The sequence below is a fragment of the Mustelus asterias genome, chromosome 4 (genome assembly GCF_964213995.1).
Source record: "Mustelus asterias chromosome 4, sMusAst1.hap1.1, whole genome shotgun sequence".
Taxonomy (NCBI): domain Eukaryota; kingdom Metazoa; phylum Chordata; class Chondrichthyes; order Carcharhiniformes; family Triakidae; genus Mustelus; species Mustelus asterias.
Genome location: NC_135804.1, coordinates 100,398,269 through 100,418,538, shown reverse-complemented (window position 1 = coordinate 100,418,538; position 20,270 = coordinate 100,398,269). Strand labels below are relative to the sequence as shown.

Below are 20,270 nucleotides of genomic sequence, written 5' to 3'. Positions count from 1 at the left end.
ACAGAGATGAGGAGGAATTTCTTCAGACAGAGAGTGGTGAATCTGTGGAACTCTTTGCCGCATAAGGCTGTGGAAGCCAGGTCATTGAGTGTCTTTAAGACAGAGATAGGCAATAACTGCATAATTTGTTATCTGGCAGCTGGAAATGTTTTTCCAGATCATAAACGATGCTGTTATACATAAGTTGCAGCTGGGAATGCTTTTATACTGATTCAGGAGCTTTTTTTCATTTTTTAAAGGGATCTGTGGTTGTTACTGGCCAGGCCAACATTTGTTGGCGGTCCCAAATTGCCCTTGAGAAGGTAGTGCGGAGTTGCCTTCTATCTGGTGTAGGTACCCACACAGTGCTGTTAGGAAGAGAGTTTCTGTTTTTGACCTCACAGCAGTGAAGGAACAATGTCACGGTTCTAAGTCAGGATAGTATGTGGCTTAGAAAGGAACTTGCAGGAGGTGGTGGTGTTCTCATAGGTGTTCTCATACCTCTGAGCCGGGATTCTCCCCCAAAAAATTCTTAGTTCCCAACGTGCGGGAAAATGGGACTAAATCCCGCCTTTTTTTAAAGTTTGATTTTCAGAATGAATCTCCAACACTGCATCACAGAATGATGGAAACCTGAGGGTGGGACCTATTTCCGCTCGAGAGGCCGGTAGTATAGCGCTGGGCGGGTCACTATGCACGCACCGATCTGTCAGTGCGGAGGTCGGCGCAGGCGCAGTGGTTCCCCCATTGCCAGCCTCCTGATCGCTGGCCAGCCCGAATTCTGGCCAGCCCCACAAACCGCCCCCCCCCCTACACACACCCCTCCCAATCGCTGGCCTATTGACCCCCCCACCCCCTGATCACTGGCCTCCCAGACCTCTCCAGGCCAGCCCCTATGTGCCACCCCTCCCCACCGGCAAGCCCCAATCTCCTTGACCCCCTCCCCCAGCCCCCCCTCCCCACCTAACAGTCCTGACCCCCTCCCACTGATCCCGATGACCAGCCGAATGCACCCCCACCACCCCAGCAGCCCCGATCTCCTCCACCGACAGCCCCGATCACCTTCCTTTCTCCCTCCTTCACCGACCCTTTTGCAGAGTGGCAGTAGATGCTCCTCCACCGATTGCCTGCCCCAATAGGCCCTGCCATTGCCAGGTTGGCATTGCCCAAGGGACATCCCCACTTACTCCCGGGAGGATCTCAATGGCCTCTCTTCTCTCCAGCGGGGTCGGGCCACCCTTTTCCAATTACTGGGGAGCAGGAGTAAACCCCGCTGGAGGGAACTACTCCTGGCAGGGAGGGGGCGGGGGGAGAGAGATGCTAGCGGGCCCACCTGGTGTTCTTGTCCTGCCCTGCATCTTGTAAAACATACAAGATGAGAAGTGTGGATCAGAGACAAGATTCTTTAAATCTAAATAAAAGTAATTAAAAGGATATGCAGGCAGTGTTGGCTAAATTGAACTGGAAAATTAGATTAAAAGGTAGGACAGTAAAGATACAGTGGCAGATTTTCAAGGAAATATTTAATAACTCTCAGCAAAGATTTATCTTTGTGAGAAAGAAAGATTCTTTGAGAACGATGCATTATCTGTGGCTAAATAAACAAGTTAAGGATGGTATAAAATTGCAACGAATTCTGTAAAATTATGTGAAGAACAGCTGTAGGCCAGAAGATTGGTTTTAAGAAGTAGCAAAGAAAGACTGAAGGGAAGACAGATGAATTAGAATATGAGAGAAAGCTAGCTATGAATATTAAAACAGATACTAGTAGCTTCTGCAATATTTTAAAAGGCAAAAGAGTAACTAGAGTGAGTGTTGGTCCTCGACAAAGTGAGAGTCTGAGGAATCAATAATGGAGAACTAGGAAATGGCAGAAGCATTGAACAAGTAATTTGTGTCTGTCTTCACTGCAGAAGACTTAGAAACTTCTCAAAGATACTTGAAAAAAATGGGTGAAAGGGGGGAGGACGACTTAAAACAATTACCAGGAAAAAGATACTAGACCTGAAGGCTGGCAACTCCGCAGGACCTGATGGCGTACATCCTAGGGTCTTAAACAAAATGGCTACAGAAATAGAGTAAGAAGTCTCCCAACACCAGGTTAAAGTCCAACAGGTTTATTTGGTAGCAAAAGCCACCTTTTGATACCAAGTAAACCTGTTGGACTTAACCTGGTGTTGGGAGACTTCTTACTGTGTTTACCCCAGTCCAACGCTGGCATCTCCACATCATTACAGAAATAGAGGCATTGGTTATAATGTTTCAAAATTCCTTAGATTCTGGAAGGGTCGCAGTGGATTGGAAAATTGCTAATGTAACATTTTTACTTAAGAAAGGAGGGAGACGAAAGCAGGAAACTATAGGCCACTTAGCCTAACATCTGTCATAGGGAAATTGCTAGAATCCATTATTAAGGAGGTTATAGAAGAATACTTAGAAAATTATAACTCGATCAGACAGAGTCAACATGGTTTTGTGAAAGAGGAATCATGTTTGACTAATTTATTAAAGTTCTTTGCAGAATAAACAAGCAACCTGGATAAAGAGGAACCTATAGATTTGGTGTACTTGGAAATCCACATTGATAAAATGCCACATCAAAGGTTGCTATACAAAATTATAGTTTATGGCGCAAGAGGGCAACATATTAGCATGAATAAAGGATTAGTTAGCTAACAGGAAGAAGAATAGGGATAAATGGGCCATTTTCGGATTGGCAAGCTGTAACTAATGGTTGTCAAAAGGATCGGAATTGATCAGGCCTCAACTATTTACAATCTATATCAATAACTTTGATGAGGGGACTTGATATATAGTTGCCAATGACACCAAGAGAGGAAGGAAAGTAAGGTGCCAAGAGAAGGGAAAGAGTCTACAAAGAGATATGAATAAGTGAGCAGCTAATAAGATGGCAGGTGAAGTATAATGTGGGAAAATGTGAATTTGTCCACTTTGGCAAGAAGAATAGAAAGGCGATAAACTATTTAAACGGAGAGAGATTGGAGAACTTAGTGGTATGAGATCTGAGTGTCCTGGTACATAAAGAACAGACAATTAGTACGTAAGTACAGCAAGTGATTAAGAAGGCAAATGGTGTGTTAGCGTTTATTGCAAGGAGAATAGAATATCAAAATAGTAAAGTTTTACTGCAACTGTACAAGGCATTGGAGAGATCACATCTAGAATACTGTGTACAGTTTTGGTCTCCTTATTTGAAAAATGATATAAATGGATTAAAAGCAGTTCAGAGCAGGTTCATTCAACTCATTCCTGGGGTGAAGGGCTTATCTTATGAAGAAAGGTTGAACATGTTGGGTCTTTCCCCATTGGGGTTTGGAAGAATGAGAGGTGATCTTATGGAAGCATGTAAGATAACATGCAAGTAACATTCGCACCATCCAAATGCCAGGCAATGACCATCACCGATAAGAGACAGTCTAACCACATTCAATGGTATTATCATCACTGAATCCCCCACTGTCAACATCCTTGGGATTACCATTGACCAGAAACTCAACTGCACCCACCACATTAACACTGTGGCTACAGGAGCAAGTCAGAGGCTAGGAATACTTCAAGCGAGTAACTCACCTCCTGACTCCCCAAAGCCTATTCATCATCAACAAGGCACTAGTCAGGAGTGTGGTGGAATACTCCCTCCTTGCCTGGATGGGTGCAGCTCCAACAACACTAAAGAAACTTGACACCATCCAGGCCAATGCAGCCCGCTTGATTGGCACCACATCTATAAACATGCACTCCCTCCACCACCGACGCTCTGTAGCAACAGTGCGTACTATCTACAAGATGCCCTGCAGCAATCCATCAAAGATCCTTAGACAGCACCTTCCAAACCCATGACCACTTCCATCTAGAAGGACAAGGCCAGCAGATACATGGGAACATCACCACCTGCAAGTTCCCCTCCAAGCCACTCACCATCCTGGCCTGGAAATATATTGCCATTCCTTCATAGTCGCTGGGTCAAAATCCTGGAATTCCCTCCCTCATGGCATTGTGGGTCAACCCAATGCACGTGGACTGCAGCGATTCAAGAACGTGGCTCACCACCACCTTCTCAAGGGCAACTAGGGATGGGCAATAAATGCTGACCAGCCAGCGACGCCCATGTCCCACCAATAATTTTTTTTTAAATCCTGAGGGGACTTGATAAAGTGGATACTGGGAGAATGTTTCCTCTTTTGGGGGAGGTTAGAACTAAGGAATACAGTTTAAGAGTAAGTGGTCTCCCTTTTAAAATGAAGATAAGAATTTTTTTTACCTCAGATGGTCATTAGTCTGTAGAATTCTCTTTCCCAAAAAGCAGTTGAGGCAGGGTCATTGAAGGCTGAGTTGGAAAGATTTTTCATAGACACAGGAGTCAAGGGTCAAGGGACAGGCAGGAAAGTCGACTTGAGACTACAATCAGATCAGCTATGACTTATTGATGGTAGAGCAGACTCAAAGGGCCCAAGCCTATCCAGCTCCTAAGTCCTAGGTTCCTATTTAAACACTGCTGCCACTGTGTGCCGGTGGTGGAGGGAGCGAATGTTTAATTCAGTGGATGGGGTGCGCATGAAGTGGGCTGCTTTGTACTAGATGGTGCTGAGTTTTTTGAGTGTTGTTGGAGCTGTTGCACTTATCCAGGCAAGTGGAGAGTATTCCTTGTATGTGCCTTATAGATGGTGAAAAGACTTTGGTAATCAAAAAGTGAGTTACTTACAGCAGAATTCCTAGCCGCTGATGTGCCCCTGTAGTCATAGTACTTATATGGCTGGTCCAGTTAAGTTTCTGGTCAATGGTAAACCCCAGGATGTTGATGGTGGGTGATTTAGTAATTATAATGTTGTACGTCAAGACAGATGGTTAGATTCTGTCTTGTTGGGGATCGTCATTGCCTGGTATACGTGTAACGTGAATGTTCATTCACCAATCTCACAAGGATTTGATGACGTGTTTGTCAATAAAGATTGAACAGGTATTTCTCATTTTCCCCCCAGATCTCCTAACTTTTTTTGCACCACCCAAGAGATTACATAACTGCCAGTAGGGGAGCACAATATTTAATTTAGAGCCGAGGTTAGTCTTTTCCTGTCCATCATTTTTTATATTTTTGCATGCATTATGACAGGTACACTGGATTCAGTGATTTACTTTTTATCAATAGACCTGGGTGAAATACCTTTCCATTTTTACATCAATCAAAGTTACAGCCAATTGATTTCTGATGAAATATTTACACCTGAAATTTTAATTAACTGTTCTCTGCACAAATGTTGTCTGACCAGTTAAGTGTTCCAAGCATTTTCTGACAGATTTTCAGCATTTGCAATGCTTTTGCTTTGTGTATAGCCAATTGAGTTACTCACTTCTGGGCTGAGAAGTTCAATACTTGTAAATGCTGATGTCCTCCCCACCTCAGCTGAGGACAGGCTGCTTGCTACAAGGTTCTGATCAGTAGGTTTCAGTGCAGCAACTAAGGTCACTTCATAAAATTCTTGAATATCTTTAAAAAGAAAAACAGAAAACATGAGTCATAAAAAAAATCTTAAAAGTCCAAAGATCTCACTTGCAGGTTTTTACATTAACCCCTTCTCACCTGCAAAATAAAAGATACTATGCTGCATGTTCCTCAGCGGTGAACTTTGTGCTGAATTCGCAGTAATATTACATTCCACCATTCAATGTAACTTCTCCCACACCAGCTCAACTTTTCTCAGAGCAGACTGATTATATATTTATGGTACTCCCAGCGCTATTTGCATCTGCTATCAACAATTTGCCCAGAGTGGGGGTGTTGCAGTACAGAAAGGAATTCCTTGGTTCAGGAGTTGCAAAGGAAATTTTGCTCTCTGCAACAATATGGCACAAGGCATTCTGGATCCACAAATGGGGAGATATGGGCACCAACACTCCAAGGCCAAAGGCTGCCTGTGATGCCTGTAGAACTGACATTTCTGTAACAATCCTCTTCATCATGTTTTTCTGCTGTTTCAGAACAGAGGAACATGGCGAGGACGAGAGGACATTTCTTTGGTTCCAAAGCCCAGTTCACAAGCTTTCTAAAAACTTTAGAAACTTAAAGCAAAAACTTAACTTGACATTAAAACTATTTAAAATATATTTAAATTAATTTAAAATGTATTTTACAAATGCTTTGGGTCAAGTCCAAAATGCCTCTAGTCAATGCCTACTGCTTATAAGGTGCTATATCCAGTTGGTGACCGTTGGGTGCAGGGGTGGGAAACAGTCCACCCCACACTACTGTTGTGTGTGTGTGTTTGTTTGCTTTGGGACAAGGTTATGGCAGTTACATAACACTGAACAGAGCTTGGAGGAAGACAAAGGAAAATCTTGTTGCAGCTTTCCTCTTGCTAATACCTTGGATCTCCTGAAATTGGAAATTCTCCTACCCTTTGGGAGCTGTTTCCACGTTTATATAAGATTTTGGCACTTTCAGTTTGATACACCCCATGGGTGCAATCTTACCATTGCCAGCCAATGGGCCAGGCGAGCCGGTAAGATCGCGAGAGAGTCAAAAAATCAGGTTTGCGCCCGATTTCTTGCCTCTTGCGATCTTATCGGTACTGGATAGCTGAAATGGCGCCCTCTGCTGCTATCAGCCGGCTTTTGGGGGATTTAGGCCCCGCCCACTTCCCCTCCTGGCAAATTTCAAGTTTGTCAAGATTTTTTTGCCACAGTCAAAAATAAGCCGCAAGTTTCTCCTATTTTCCCTCTTGTTCGGGACTTAGAATTTTTTTGGTAAGATCGCCTCCCCCAGATCTTTTAAAACAGTTTATTGAGAAGTTCAGACATGATTATTTGCATCTCAACAGTGGTAACACCCCAAACCCCCCTTTCTAAGTCATCTTCCTCTTAATATCTGATTTGTACTGTATTTAAAATAAGCGGAAAACAAAGAACAGACCTCAGTTTTGGGATTGAGCCAACTGACACCTTAATATATATCTCTAAATTAACCTATTTTGCTTTGCCTCCCCATTTTTGTTTTGTCTCTTTTCTGAGGAACATGTTCAGGATAGTTCAGCACATTCATGGATTATTCTCATCTTCATCTTTCATGACTACTCTAGGTCCAGTTTATCAACTTACAGTATGCATGTTGTCTGATCAAGTTGTATTCTTTGCTACCTGAAAGTCGGCTTGCTTTTTTCAAACTTCAATCAGAGAGTTCTGTGCGGTCAATCAATCACCTGATATTCCTTTTGACAAGGTCTTTATTATACATTATACAGTTCAGAATGTTGACATGTTTCACACTTTATCCCTCAGTCTCAAAGCACATTAGTAAATGCCTCACAATGTCCTTCATGTTCTAAAGCCAAACTCCCTTACATTGCTTTTTGACATGTAGAAGAAGCCAGCATTCATCCACTTTGTGGGTAGAGTTTATGTCGTGACTCCAGAGACTCAGTAAAATATGAGACATTTCCTAAAAAGTGGTTTCATTGACTCCTGTCAGATTGGTCTGCAACTGTCTCTAGGCTTTCAGATGCCTTCCTGGAGGTCCTAGTTGAAAAGGTGAGGGAAAGGGAGGACACCCTGTGTCCCAAAAATTAGCAAAATATTATCAGGACCTACATATCCAAGACAAGGAGAGAGAAAGCAGAGCAACATCCTCTCTAGGACTTATATTCAATCAGGCAAACACTTAAAAAAAACCTGACGCGAGCATTACAGTTGAATGTAGCTCTTTATTTCTCCATCCCTATCAATAACAACATGTTCAACCTCCTCTCTAATTGTCTGATCAATTCTCACTCCTGTAACATATCTAATCAAGGGCACACTTTACCACCTTTCATTCTCACACCAAACACACATTCAACTCTTGCTTGCTGCCTTCACAGCAGCTGCCAAAGGCATTCTGATAACAATTTCAGATAAGGGACTGCTCTCAAGATTTATTCCTCAGTTCATATTCCAGTTACCTGCTTTTCCTTCTACACATCCACAACCTGCTTGTATCTTACTTCTCTTTCGCTCTCAGCGTATATATTACACGCAGAAGCCCATAATATTTGGACTTTGCTTGACAAAAGCCACTAATTACCTCTCTCCGTCTCCGCCTCAGGCCTATATAGCAGAGACAAACAAAGGAGAGCAGTAAGACTAAGGAAGCATGCCACACCCCCAACCCCAAAACCATGACCCTCATTCATATGCAGTATGTGGGCATGGTGGTGTATTGGTAATTTTGCTGGACTAGTAAATCAGCGGTGCAGGCGAGATCCAGCAGTGATAGTGGCACAGTAATAGTACACAGTCAGGAAGGAGTTGACCTGGAAGTGCTCAACATTAACTTCACAACCAATGCAGTCTCATGGCATCAAGTCAAACATAGGAAAGGAAACCTTCTGCTAATTGCCACCTACTGCTCTCCCTCAGCTGATAAATCAACACTCCTCCATGTTGAGCACCACTTGGAAGAAGCATTGAGAGTAGCAAGGGCACAGAATGTACTCTGGGTATGGAACGTCAATACCCATCGACAAGAGTGGCTTGATACCATGACTACTGACTGAACGGGCCAATTATTTTGCTTTATATTCATTCATGGGATGTGGGTGTTGCTAGCTAGGTCAATATTTATTGCCTATCCCTAATTGCCCTTGAGAGATGGTGATGAGCTGCCTTCTTGAACCACTGAAGTCCATGTGATGTACGGACACCCACAGTGCTGTTACTGAGGGAGTTCCAGAATTTTAACCTAGCGACAATGAAGGAAGGGTGATATATTTCCAAGTCAGGATGGTGAATGGCTTTGAGGGGAACTTCCAGGCGGTGGTGTTGCCACGCACCAGATATCCTTATCCTTCTAGATGGTAGAGGTCATGGGTTGGAAGGTGCTGTCTAAGGATCATTAGAGAGTTCCTGTAGTTCATCTTATAGATGGTACGCGCTGTTATCACTGTGCGAGATGGTACAGGGATTGAATGCTTGTGGATGGGGTGCCAATCAAGTGAGCTGCTTTGTCCTGGACAGTCTCAAGCCTGTTGAGTGTTATTGGAGCTGCGCTCATCCAGGCACGTGGAGAGTATTCTTTCACATGCCTGACTTAGGCCTTGTAAATGGTTGATAGACTTTGGGGAGTCAGGAAATGAGTTACTTGCTGCAGGAATCTGAGCCTCTGACCTGTTCTTACAGCCACAGTATTTATATAGCTAGTCCAGCTCAGTTTCTGAGCAACGGTAACCCCCAGGGTGCTAATAGTGGAAAGTTCAGTAGTGATAAAGCCACTGAATGTCAAGGGGTAAATAGTTAGATGTTGGAAATGGTCATTGCCTTGCATTTGTGTGGCATAAATGTTACTTGCCACTTGTCAGCCTAAGCCTGGAAATTGCCCAAGTTTTGCTGTATTTGAGCATGAACTACCTCAGTATCTGAGGAGTCATGACTGGGGCAGAACATTATACAATCATCAGCGAACATCCCCACTTCTGAACTTATGATGGAAGAATGGTCATTGATGAAGCACAGAAGATAGTTGGACCACTTCCCTGAGGAACTCCTACGGCAATGTTCTGAAAGACATATACAGCAGCGGGATCCTCCAACCATTCATGCCAGTGGGATTCTCTTGTCCCACTGCAGTGAACAGAGATTTGGCTGAGCGCCAAATTCTCCGTCCTCTCTGGCACTGGCAGTGAGGCGTGAATGGCCAGAGAATTCCAGCCATGATCTCACTCTCATTAATCTACCTGTCACAGATGTATCTATTCATGACAGGATTGGCGGAAGTGACAACCACACAGTCCTTGAAGTCACAATTGAAGTGTTGCTGAATATAATATAGTTATTAGTGTTTCCTGTTGTGCATTCAAAAACAGAACAATATCAAACAAATGCAAATGAAGGTGACAGGTCATAACAATTTAGAGGAGGCAGTGGCGTAGTGGTATTGTCACTGGACCAGTAATCCAGAGACCCAGGGTAATAATGCTCTGGGGACCCAGGTTCGAATAACACCATGGCAGATGATGAAGTTTGAATTCAATAAAAATCTGGAATTAAAAGTCTAGTGATGACCATGAAACCACTGTTGATTGTCATAAAAACCCATCTGGTTCACGAATGTCCTTCAGGGAAGTAAATCTGCCGTTTACATGTGAATCCAGACCTACAGCAATGTGGTTGACTCTTAACTGCCCTCAGGGATGGGCAATAAAAGCTGGCCAGTGATGCCTATATCCCATGAACGAAAAAAACAATTCCATGCTTGTTCCAGAAGAGGCCTGTTTTCCTGTTCATACTGCTGGTTTGTAAAATTGGTTCATAAAAACTCCTGATGGTTTGCTCAATTCTAAAACTTGCAGGTGCAACATGTACACATATAGTGAAAAATAAACATTGTACAGTTCTAAAATACTGAAGCAAATGATTTGGGGGGATGGAAAGGCAGTTCCGAAAGAGCAGCTGCTGGCTCCTTTCCCTGGCATGTTATGCCACACCATGTAACCCATCTTTTCCAAATCAGGAGAGAAACAGAGAGGTCAGAAGATTTAGATGAAGAGGTGAAACAGGAGGCATAAAAGAAAGAACTTGCATTTACGTAGCACCTTTCAAACATTTGGACATATGAAATTCCTTCACAATCAAGGGTCAAACACTGCAAATAGAGCATCACCAAGAAGACGATCTATGTAAGTTTGTGCGTGTGTTAAATTTTGGGCCGATTTTACCATTTTCATTCAAAATGCTGAATCTGGGCGCAACTCAGATCCAACTTGGAAACCTGTTCTAAGGCATCTCCATATGCGCTTAGTCTAAAAAAAAAATCGCGGGTCTGAATTGCACTGTGGGCGGGGCTTATCGCGCCTGAAACGTTGCTGGTCTGAGCAGAGCCTTCAACTGTGCATGTGCAGTGAGAAAAGAAATTTGAAAAAACGCGTCCCTGTCACATTGCTCCCGGGCCGCAAAGAACGGATAAAGCAGCCTGGGAGCGAAAAGTGGGAGTGATAGCCCCCATAGACATTGTCCCACCCCCACAACATTACTGTCCCCCTTATCCACCCAACCCCCCCCCCCCCCGCTACCCAGACCGATCACGACCCTCTGCTCCCCTTCTTGCCCCACCGATTGCCCGCAGAGTAGCAGCGGACCCTCCTGCCCTCCCGCGCCCCCCCCCCCCCGCAACCAGAGATCCATCTGGTCTCCCTCCCTCCCCCCCGAGCAGAGAGCGATCGGGCCTCCTCCCCACCAGAGATACATCTTACCCACCTCCCTCCCCCCCACCAGAGAATGATCGGGCCTCCCTCCTCCCTACCCCCCCCACCAGTGAGCGATTGGGCCTTCCCCCCACCAGATATACATCTTATCCGCCTTCCACCCCCACCAGAGATACATCTGACCCCCCTCCTCCTCCCTTCCGCCTCCCCCCCCCCCCCCCCCCCCCCACCAGAGAATGATCTGGCCCACCTCCCTCCCCCCTCCACCACCAATCTGCTTCAGAGAGCTGTTGGAAGCTCTGAACTTAACTCTTCAGAAGCTGGAGCGCCCGAAACAGACCTTTGCTGAGCATGTCTGTTTAGTGCTGAATCTGGATGCGCGAACGCGGTGGTAAAGGGGGAAATGCTGGTAAAGTTGGGCGGGCAGCTCATTAATTCAATTTAAATGCATGCAAATGCATTTAAATCGCCGTTGCATAAACATTTTTCAGACAAGGTGAAATATTCATACTACTGATAGTTTTTTCTTTCTAGTCTTTATCATGTAGTTGCTGTCTCTACTTTTCCTATTTTCCTTCTCAATCTGTATATTTCCTTGCTCTTCTATTTTGCTTTTGTTCTTCCTCCTTTACATTTCTGTTTATCACCTTCTTTCCAGCTGCTTTATCATTTTTGCTCCATCTCCAACTCTCCAAGAGATGCCAGTCAGTCTGAACTACATTCAAATATTCAAGATCTCAGAACCTTGATGATTGTTTATTAAATGGGTAATGCACAGTGCAGTGATCCAGTGAGGTACAGGAATTGCATGAGAGGTGAAAATGTTAAAAGGTTTCTAGTTTTGCAGCGATTAAACATTTAACTTTGGCCAATCTTCAAGCGTCTACAGAGTTACACACCTATCACCAAAATCTGGTACCATCCTGCTTGTCAGAAATAAACAATACTTTAGATGTAATAAATAATATGGGTTTTAGAAAATACAGTGACAGATGCTTCATTAATTAAGCCAGTGCAAAACTTGTCTCTGTCATCTGGCACCATCATGTGGACAAAAGGTGTGACAGCATCCATGGCACATTTTGAATAAGGAACAGAGTGTGAAGCAGATAATCAGGAAAATATGATATAAAACTTCAAATTCTGGTTTTGTGAAGTACACTCATCCTAGGATTTACCCACTGAGAGTGCTTAGTGTAGTGTGTGTCGGTGAGTCAATTATAGATCAGTTTCAAGGCGATTCGTCTGCCATTAATGGGAATATGGTCTCTAAATGGCCTCCCTGCTCTGTTAACTCTGACAAAGCAATCCAGTGCCATTTTGAAAGCGACCTATCACTGAATCGGAGGCTTTTCAATAAGTTAAGAGCTCATGGTGTTAAGGGTAAGATCCCGACATGGATAGAGGATTGGCTGACTGGCAGAAGGCAGAGAGTAGGGATAAAGGGGTCTTTTTCAGGATGGCAGCCGGTGACTAGTGGTGTGCCTCAGGTGTTGGGGCTGGGACCACAACTTTTCACAATATACATTAACGATTTGGAAGAAAGAACTGAAGGCACTGTTGCTAAGTTTGCAGTTGATACAAAGATATGCAGAGGGACAGGTGGTATTGAGGAAGCGGGGGGGGGGCTGCAGAAGGACTTGGACAGGCTAGGAGAGTGGGCAAAGAAGTGGCAGATGGAATACAATGTGGAAAAGTGTGAGGTTATGCACTTTGGAAGGAGGAATGGAGGCATGGATTATTTTCTAGATGAAATCCTTCGGAAATCAGAAGCACAAAGGGACTTGGGAGTCCTTGTTCAAGATTCTCTTAAGATTAACATGCAGGTTCAGTCGGCAGTTAGGAAGGCAAATGCAATGTTAGCATTCATGTCGAGAGGGCTAGAATACAAGAGCAGGGATGTATTTCTGAGGCTGTATAAGGCTCTGGTCAAACCCCATTTGGAGTATTGTGAGCAGTTTTGGACCCCATATCTGAGGAAGGAAGTGCTGGCCTTGGAAAGGGTCCAGAGGAGGTTCGCAAGAATGATCCCTGGAATGAGGAGCTTGTCGTATGAGGAACGGTTGAGGACTCTGGGTCTGTATTCATTGGAGTTTAGAAGGATGAGGGGGGATATTATTGAAACTTACAGGATGCTGCGAGGCCTGGATAGAGTGGACGTGGAGAGGATGTTTCCACTAGTAGGAAAAACTAGAACCAGAAGGCACAACCTCAGACTAAGGGGACAGGGGTGGGGAGGAATTTCTTCAGCCAGAGAGTGGTGAATCTGTGGAACTCTTTGCCGCAGAAGGCTGTGGAGGTCAGGTTGTTGAGTGTTTTTAAGACAGAGATGGGTAGTTTCTTGATTAATAAGGGGATCAGGGGTTATAGGGAAAAGGTAGAAGAATGGGGATGAGAAAAATATCAGCCATGATTGAATGGCGGAGCAGACTCGATGGGCCGAATGGCCTAATCCTGCTCCTATATCTTATGGCCTTACGGAATGTCCAAAGCATCATGTGTTGCAGGCGCTAGATGAATTACAATATGGTAATTGGTTTTTGGGACTCCAACTGTCACATTAGGTGCATAAGTGCACATTCATACCCTCATCACCCTCATAGGCGATTGTGCACAAGAGGCCTGGCCAAGTCAAGTTTTATACTGACCTAGATCTTGTGGTAATAATGACAGTGAATCTCTCAGTGATCTGTGTCATTATTTCTCTGAAACTGACAGAAACCTCTGAAGTTCCAGCTGCTTTATCATTTTCGCTCCATCTCCAACTCCGCATAGGGAAAAGGCAAGAAGAATGGGGATGAGAAAAATATCAGCCATATGCGGTTAATGCAGAAATTCAAAAGTCAGTGATCCTGTGCTTCTCCATTGGGTGCACTGTTAATGTCCCCATAGATTGTGATCAATTAGAAATCACTGAACTATGAACACTTCTCCTTTTACAGTGGAATATCACTGTTAAATGCCCCCTTAAAAAGTTATATCTCATTAATTGGGTGTGACTGGATTTTTAATGGAACCCATACTAAATCACAACTATTGCTTAAAAACCTCCCTGATCCTGAAAAACTAGTTGAACATTTGTGCAAGTCATTTTTTTCAATTTTGATTAAAAAATCAAGTTTTTTAGCATGTTAATTTTTTTAAGTATGTGATATTTCAGCTTTGAGGGTGGATGTGTATGTTCACTCCGTAACATTTAGAAAAACGCAAGACAAGAGTGCATTTTGCTTCCTGTTTTGCTGTGTGAGAATTCTTCAATATGATCGGCTGCTTAGTCTGCTTGATGATATCACTTTCGTTGAACGCCTGAAGATCCTCTTTACTTGGTGCCAAATTTGAAGCAATGGCAGGAAAGGAGAAATCCACACTACAGAGATCGCTATATCTTTTTGGGCCATGTTCTTCAAGGTCTGCAGCAAGCATTGCTGCTTCACCACTGACCACAAAATCCGGACTAATGTTTTTGTGGCATCAACAAGAGGAGCACTCCATTGAATGCAACTAATCTGGGCTGCCGCTGCTTGGCAGTTTCTACTTCAACAATCTTCCTGCTTCCATCCCTTCTCCGCACTTACCTTGTTGATGACCCAGGTGGCCTAATATTGGTTAGCCTTAGTTTGGCAGGCTACCCATTTGCTGTCCTGAAAATGAGGCCACTGCCTCAAAATCATGACTCCCATTTCACCATGGGTAAAAACTGCACTGGCAGTTTACATTAACATCAAGGAATTGGAGTTGCAATGCTGCAAAAGTACAGATTCTTATAGGAACAACAAACAGCCGTTAGAACTGTCTTCTCACGTCTCCAATAGAAGAATGAAATGAAATCAGCTATGTCCGTCTCAAATACCTTCATAAATGGGAGGGTGGCAAAACAAAATTTCTGATGCTATTGCAGAAAAGGTTACAACTTTCTTCCTTTTTTGAGGAAAGAGTTACTTTTTACAGATTTCAGATATATTAAATGAAAATGGCAATTCTGTGAACAAAATTATGTAGTCACACCACACCTGTAGTGCTTTTCCTTTCACATTTTGCAAAGCGCTAAGTACCACTTAACAGGAATAAATGGCAATAATCTCAAATCCTGCTGTGAAGTGCACCAAATCTATATTTGATGCATTGACAAAAATGTAAAATCTGTTGAATTACCCAGAAAGTGCATTGCTGATGAAAAGGCAGTCCTAGGTCTAAAGGATGGGCCCAACTTAACTCATTCAAAACCCATTTACTAACACAGAGTTAAAATCAGGTCAACCATGTTCTTCTGGTTAAAGAGATTTGGTTCTATGCAGCAGGTTATGATGTGCTCATTTTATAATTATTTTATAAATTCAAATTGATAGCTGGACTATGTTTATTACTAAAGACATTTTTTAAAATCATTCATGGGTTGTGCATAGCTAGGCCAGCATTTATTGCCCATTCCTAATTGAGAAGATGGTGATAAGCTGCCTTCTTGAACTGCTGCAGTTCATGTTGTGAGGTACACTTACAGTGCTGTTATGCTGTTCCAGGATTTTGATCCAATGACAGTGAAGGAACGGCGATATATTTCCAAATCAGGAAGGTGAGCACCTCGAAGGGGGAACTTCAAGTTGATGATGTTCTCATGTGTCTGCTGCTCTTCTCCTTCTAGATGATATTGGTTGTGGGGCTAGAAGGTGTTGTCTAAGGAGCCTTCCTTGGTGAGTTTCTGCAGTGCAGCATGCAAATGGTACACAGTGCTACCACTGTGCACTGGTGGTGGTGGAAGTGAATGCTTGTGGATGGGGTCACAATTAAGCAGGCTGCTTTTCTCGGATGGTGTCAAGCATCTTGAGTGCTATTTGGAGTGGCATTCATCCAGGCATGTGGAGAGTATTCCATCCTGACTTGTGCCTTTTACATGGTAGACAGGGCTTTGGAGAGTCACAAGGTGAGTTACACATCACAGGATATGACCTTCTCTTGTAGCCACAGTATTTATATGGCTAGTGCAGTTCCGTTTCTGGTCAATGTTAACTCCCAGGATGTTGATAGTGGGAGATTCAGTGCTGGTAATGCAATTGAATGTCAAGGAGTGACAGTTAGATTCTCTCTTGTTGGAAATGGTCATTGCCTGAAACTTATTTGGTGCAAATGTTACTTGCCACTTCTTGGCCCAAGCCTAGGTATTGTCTGAATTTTGCTGCATTTGGGCATAGACTATGTCAGTATCTGAGGAGTCATGAATAGTGCTGAACATTGAGCAATCATCAGCAAACATCCCCACTTCTGACCTTATGATGGAAGAAAGGTCACTGATGGAGCCGCTGATGATGGTTGGGCATTGGACACTAAGTAATGCCACTGGAATCTTTGGGTTGGATTTTACAGGTGCAAATCAGGAGCCCCTCCCAACCCCCTATCCCATGGGACGATAGACTATGATGTGGTGATGCTGTGTCAGCAATATGATGTCATCATGCCAGTCTCAGATATTACAGAAGGCGAGCAGGCATCAAAATTGTAATTCTGCCCACCATTTTGAGATAATCAATGAACAAGCTACTGAGCTGCTAAAGAGCCAATTGTGTGCAATTCTTCATTGCCAGCTGCATTATTCAGATGCAAGATGGGAAAATGTTTGAGAGTGCTTTACGGCAGGCATGATGAGGTGGCATAAGGGAGAAAGAAGTGGTCCATCACCGGGACCAAGGCTGCATGTAGCAGCAGATTCCACTGCTGATGGCGGCTGTGTTTGTATGTCTTCGGACTTCACTTATTAACTTTTTTGAACCTACAATAAGAAAAAAAAAGGTCAGAGGGCCTTTAAATTTGTCGCCGTGACCTGGTCATGGCACAACCCCTCTGGCCTAGGCTCCTGATTAAGAACATAAGAAGAACATAAGAACATAAGAAATAGGAGCAGGAGTAGGCCATCTAGCGCCTCGAGCCTGCCCCGCCATTCAATAAGATCATGGCTGATCTGAAGTGGATCAGTTCCACTTACCCGCCTGATCCCTATAACCCCTAATTCCCTTACCGATCAGGAATCCATCTATCTGTGATTTAAACATATTCAACGAGGTAGCCTCCACCACTTCAGTGGGCAGAGAATTCCAGAGATTCATCACCCTCTGAGAGAAGAAGTTCCTCCTCAACTCTGTCCTAAACTGACCCCCCTTTATTTTGAGACTGTGCCCTCTAGTTCTAGCTTCCTTTCTAAGTGGAAAGAATCTCTCCACCTCTACCCTATCCAGCCCCTTCATTATCTTATAGGTCTCTATAAGATCCCCCTCAGCCTTCTAAATTCCAACGAGTACAAACCCAATCTGCTCAGTCTCTCCTCATAATCAACACCCCTCATCTCTGGTATCAACCTGGTGAACCTTCTCTGCACTCCCTCCAAGGCCAATATATCCTTCCGCAAATAAGGGGACCAATACTGCACACAGTATTCCAGCTGCGGCCTCACCACTGCCCTGTACAGATGCAGCAAGACATCTCTGCTTTTATATTCTATCCAGTAAGAAGTTTTACAACACCAGGTTAAAGTCCAACAGGTATATTTGGTCGCAAAAGCCACACAAGCGTTCGGAGCTCCAAGCCCCTTCTTCAGGTGAGTGGGAATTCTGTTCACAAACAGGGCATATAAAGACACAGACTCAATTTACATGAATAATGGTTGGAATGCGAATACTTACAACTAATCAAGTCTTTAAGATACAAACAACGTGAGTGGAGAGAGCATCAAGACAGGCTAAAAAGATGTGTATTGTCTCCAGACAAGACAGCCAGTGAAACTCGGCAGGTCCAGGCAGGCTGTGGGGGTTACAAATAGTGTGACATGAACCCAATATCCCGGTTGAGGCCGTCCTCGTGTGTGCAGAACTTGGCTATCAGTTTCTGCTCAGCGACTCTGCGCCGTCGTGTGTCGTGAAGGCCGCCTTGGAGAACGCTTACCCGAATATCAGAGGCCGAATGCCCGTGACCGCTGAAGTGCTCCCCAACAGGAAGAGAACAGTCTTGCCTGGTGATTGTCGAGCGGTGTTCATTCATCCGTTGTCGCAGCGTCTGCATGGTTTCCCCAATGTACCATGCCTCGGGACATCCTTTCCTGCAGCGTATCAGGTAGACAACGTTGGCCGAGTTGCAATAGTATGTACCGTGTACCTGGTGGATGGTCTTCTCATGTGAGATGATGGCATCTGTGTTTTATATTCTATCTCCCTTGTGATATAGGCCAACATCCCATTTGCCTTCTTGATCACCTGTTACACCTGCAGACTGGGTTTTTGCGTCTCATGCACAAGGACCCCCAGGTCCCTTTGCACAGTAGCATGTTGTAATTTTTTTCCATTTAGATAATAATCCAATTTGCTATTACTTCCTCCAAAGTGAATAACCTCGCATTTGTCAATGTTATACTCCATCTGCCAGATCCTCGCCCACGGGAACCCCCCTTTCACACTATAAATTATCCCCCTTCCCACTTGGTGGTTGCTAATTGGCTGTCCGATACTTAATTCATTGAGCTGAGATGGCAGGGGAAAGTGCAAGTGGACCACCCACTCCTGTTCGGTCTCCTTCACCATTACGAAAACCATAAAATACAGCCCCTGGAGTCGATGTACACAATGGCTGGAATTTTATCACCCCGCCCGCCACGGGAATCGAGGCAGGTGAGGGGCAGACAATGGGAAGGTCCTTTGACCTCCGGCAGGATTTTACCATTTCGGGACAAGAAAGGTCATAAAATTCCACCGAATGTTTATCTTGGAACAAAGAAACAGGAGCCTGTGATTTGATACAAAGTCTGATCCTCAATTAGAAATAAATTAGAAATCATAGAAACCCTACAGTGCAGAAAGAGGCCATTTGGCCCATTGAGTCTGCACCGACCACAATCCCACCCAGGCCCTACCCCCATATCCCTACATATTTTACCCACTAATCCCTCTAACCTACACATCTCAGGACACTAAGGGGCAATTTAAGCATGGCCAATCAACCTAACCCGCACATCTTTGGAATGTGGGAGGAAATATGTACTGATCCACGTCAGATCAGCCATGATCTTATTGAATGGCGGGGCAGGCTTGAGGGGCTAGATGGCCTACTCCTGCTCCTATTTCTTATGTTCTTAAACCGGAGCACCCGGAGGAAACCCACGAAGACACGAGGAGAATGTGCAAACTCCGCACAGACAGTAACCCGAGCCGGGAATTGAACCCAGGTCCCTGTAGCTGTGAAGCAGCAGTGCTAATCACTGTGCTACCGTGCCGCCCCAAATGAAATCACCTATGAATTATTCATTCACAGATAAAACATTTTAAAATGACAGTGAAATGTAGCCATTTGTGACAGTAGTTTTGAATCAGTTTATGAATGGTTAAAAAAGATGATTAGTTCATTGAACAGAAGAAAAATACCACAGATGCTGGAAATCCAAAATAAAAACAGAAAATGCTGAAAGCACCTGGCCAGGCAACAACAACAACTTGCATTTATATAGTTTCTTTAAAGTAGCAAAACATCCCAAGACACTTTTCATGAGCATTATCAAAACAAAATTTGACATTAACTATGAAGACAAAAACACAGTTGACATTTTATTTGATGACCATTTACCAGACAAATTTTGGAGATGATACAGACCAGAGCAAGGAGAACAACAAAAGAGTATTTAGTGTTTACTGTGTTTCTGTAATTAGCTTGTCTTTGTGGGCTTTTCAGATAATGGGTAGTAGGCTCTTTTCAGTAGTTCGGTAGCATTCTAATCCTACCAGTGTTGTCACGTTTGGAATTATATAACTATTCCTCCTACAGAAATGTATTTTTTTTCTCCACATCCATTGTCGTTTAGTCAAGATTGTAGCTAACTAGATTATTAGAAATGTTCCAAATCTCTTGAGAATCTGCAAATCTAAAACAATTAATTGCACAATAGATTCCATCCCTGTTAAGACAGGTACAAAAAGGCCTGTCAAAAACCACTTTGGAACAAGAGGTGAGATTAATGAGAGCTGTGCAAGCAACATTGAGCTGTTGATTAATTGCCCAGAAATGCATGTTAAGTGTTCCTAACGTGTTTTTTTTTAGACTCCATAGCCTAGCTGTTTAAAATTATGTTGATTA

General features: G+C 43.8%; 1 protein-coding gene across 2 annotated transcripts in view; it reads right to left on the bottom strand.

The window, feature by feature from the left end:
- The window catches only part of LOC144492889 (disks large homolog 1-like), a 96,591-nt gene that overhangs the window by 11,806 nt on the left and 64,515 nt on the right, over positions 1-20,270 (bottom strand). For both annotated transcript variants that reach the window (XM_078211470.1, XM_078211469.1), the window contains exon 3: positions 5,349-5,485. In XM_078211470.1, coding sequence (XP_078067596.1) covers positions 5,349-5,485 — 137 coding nt within the window. The remainder of the gene's footprint in view (positions 1-5,348; positions 5,486-20,270) is intronic.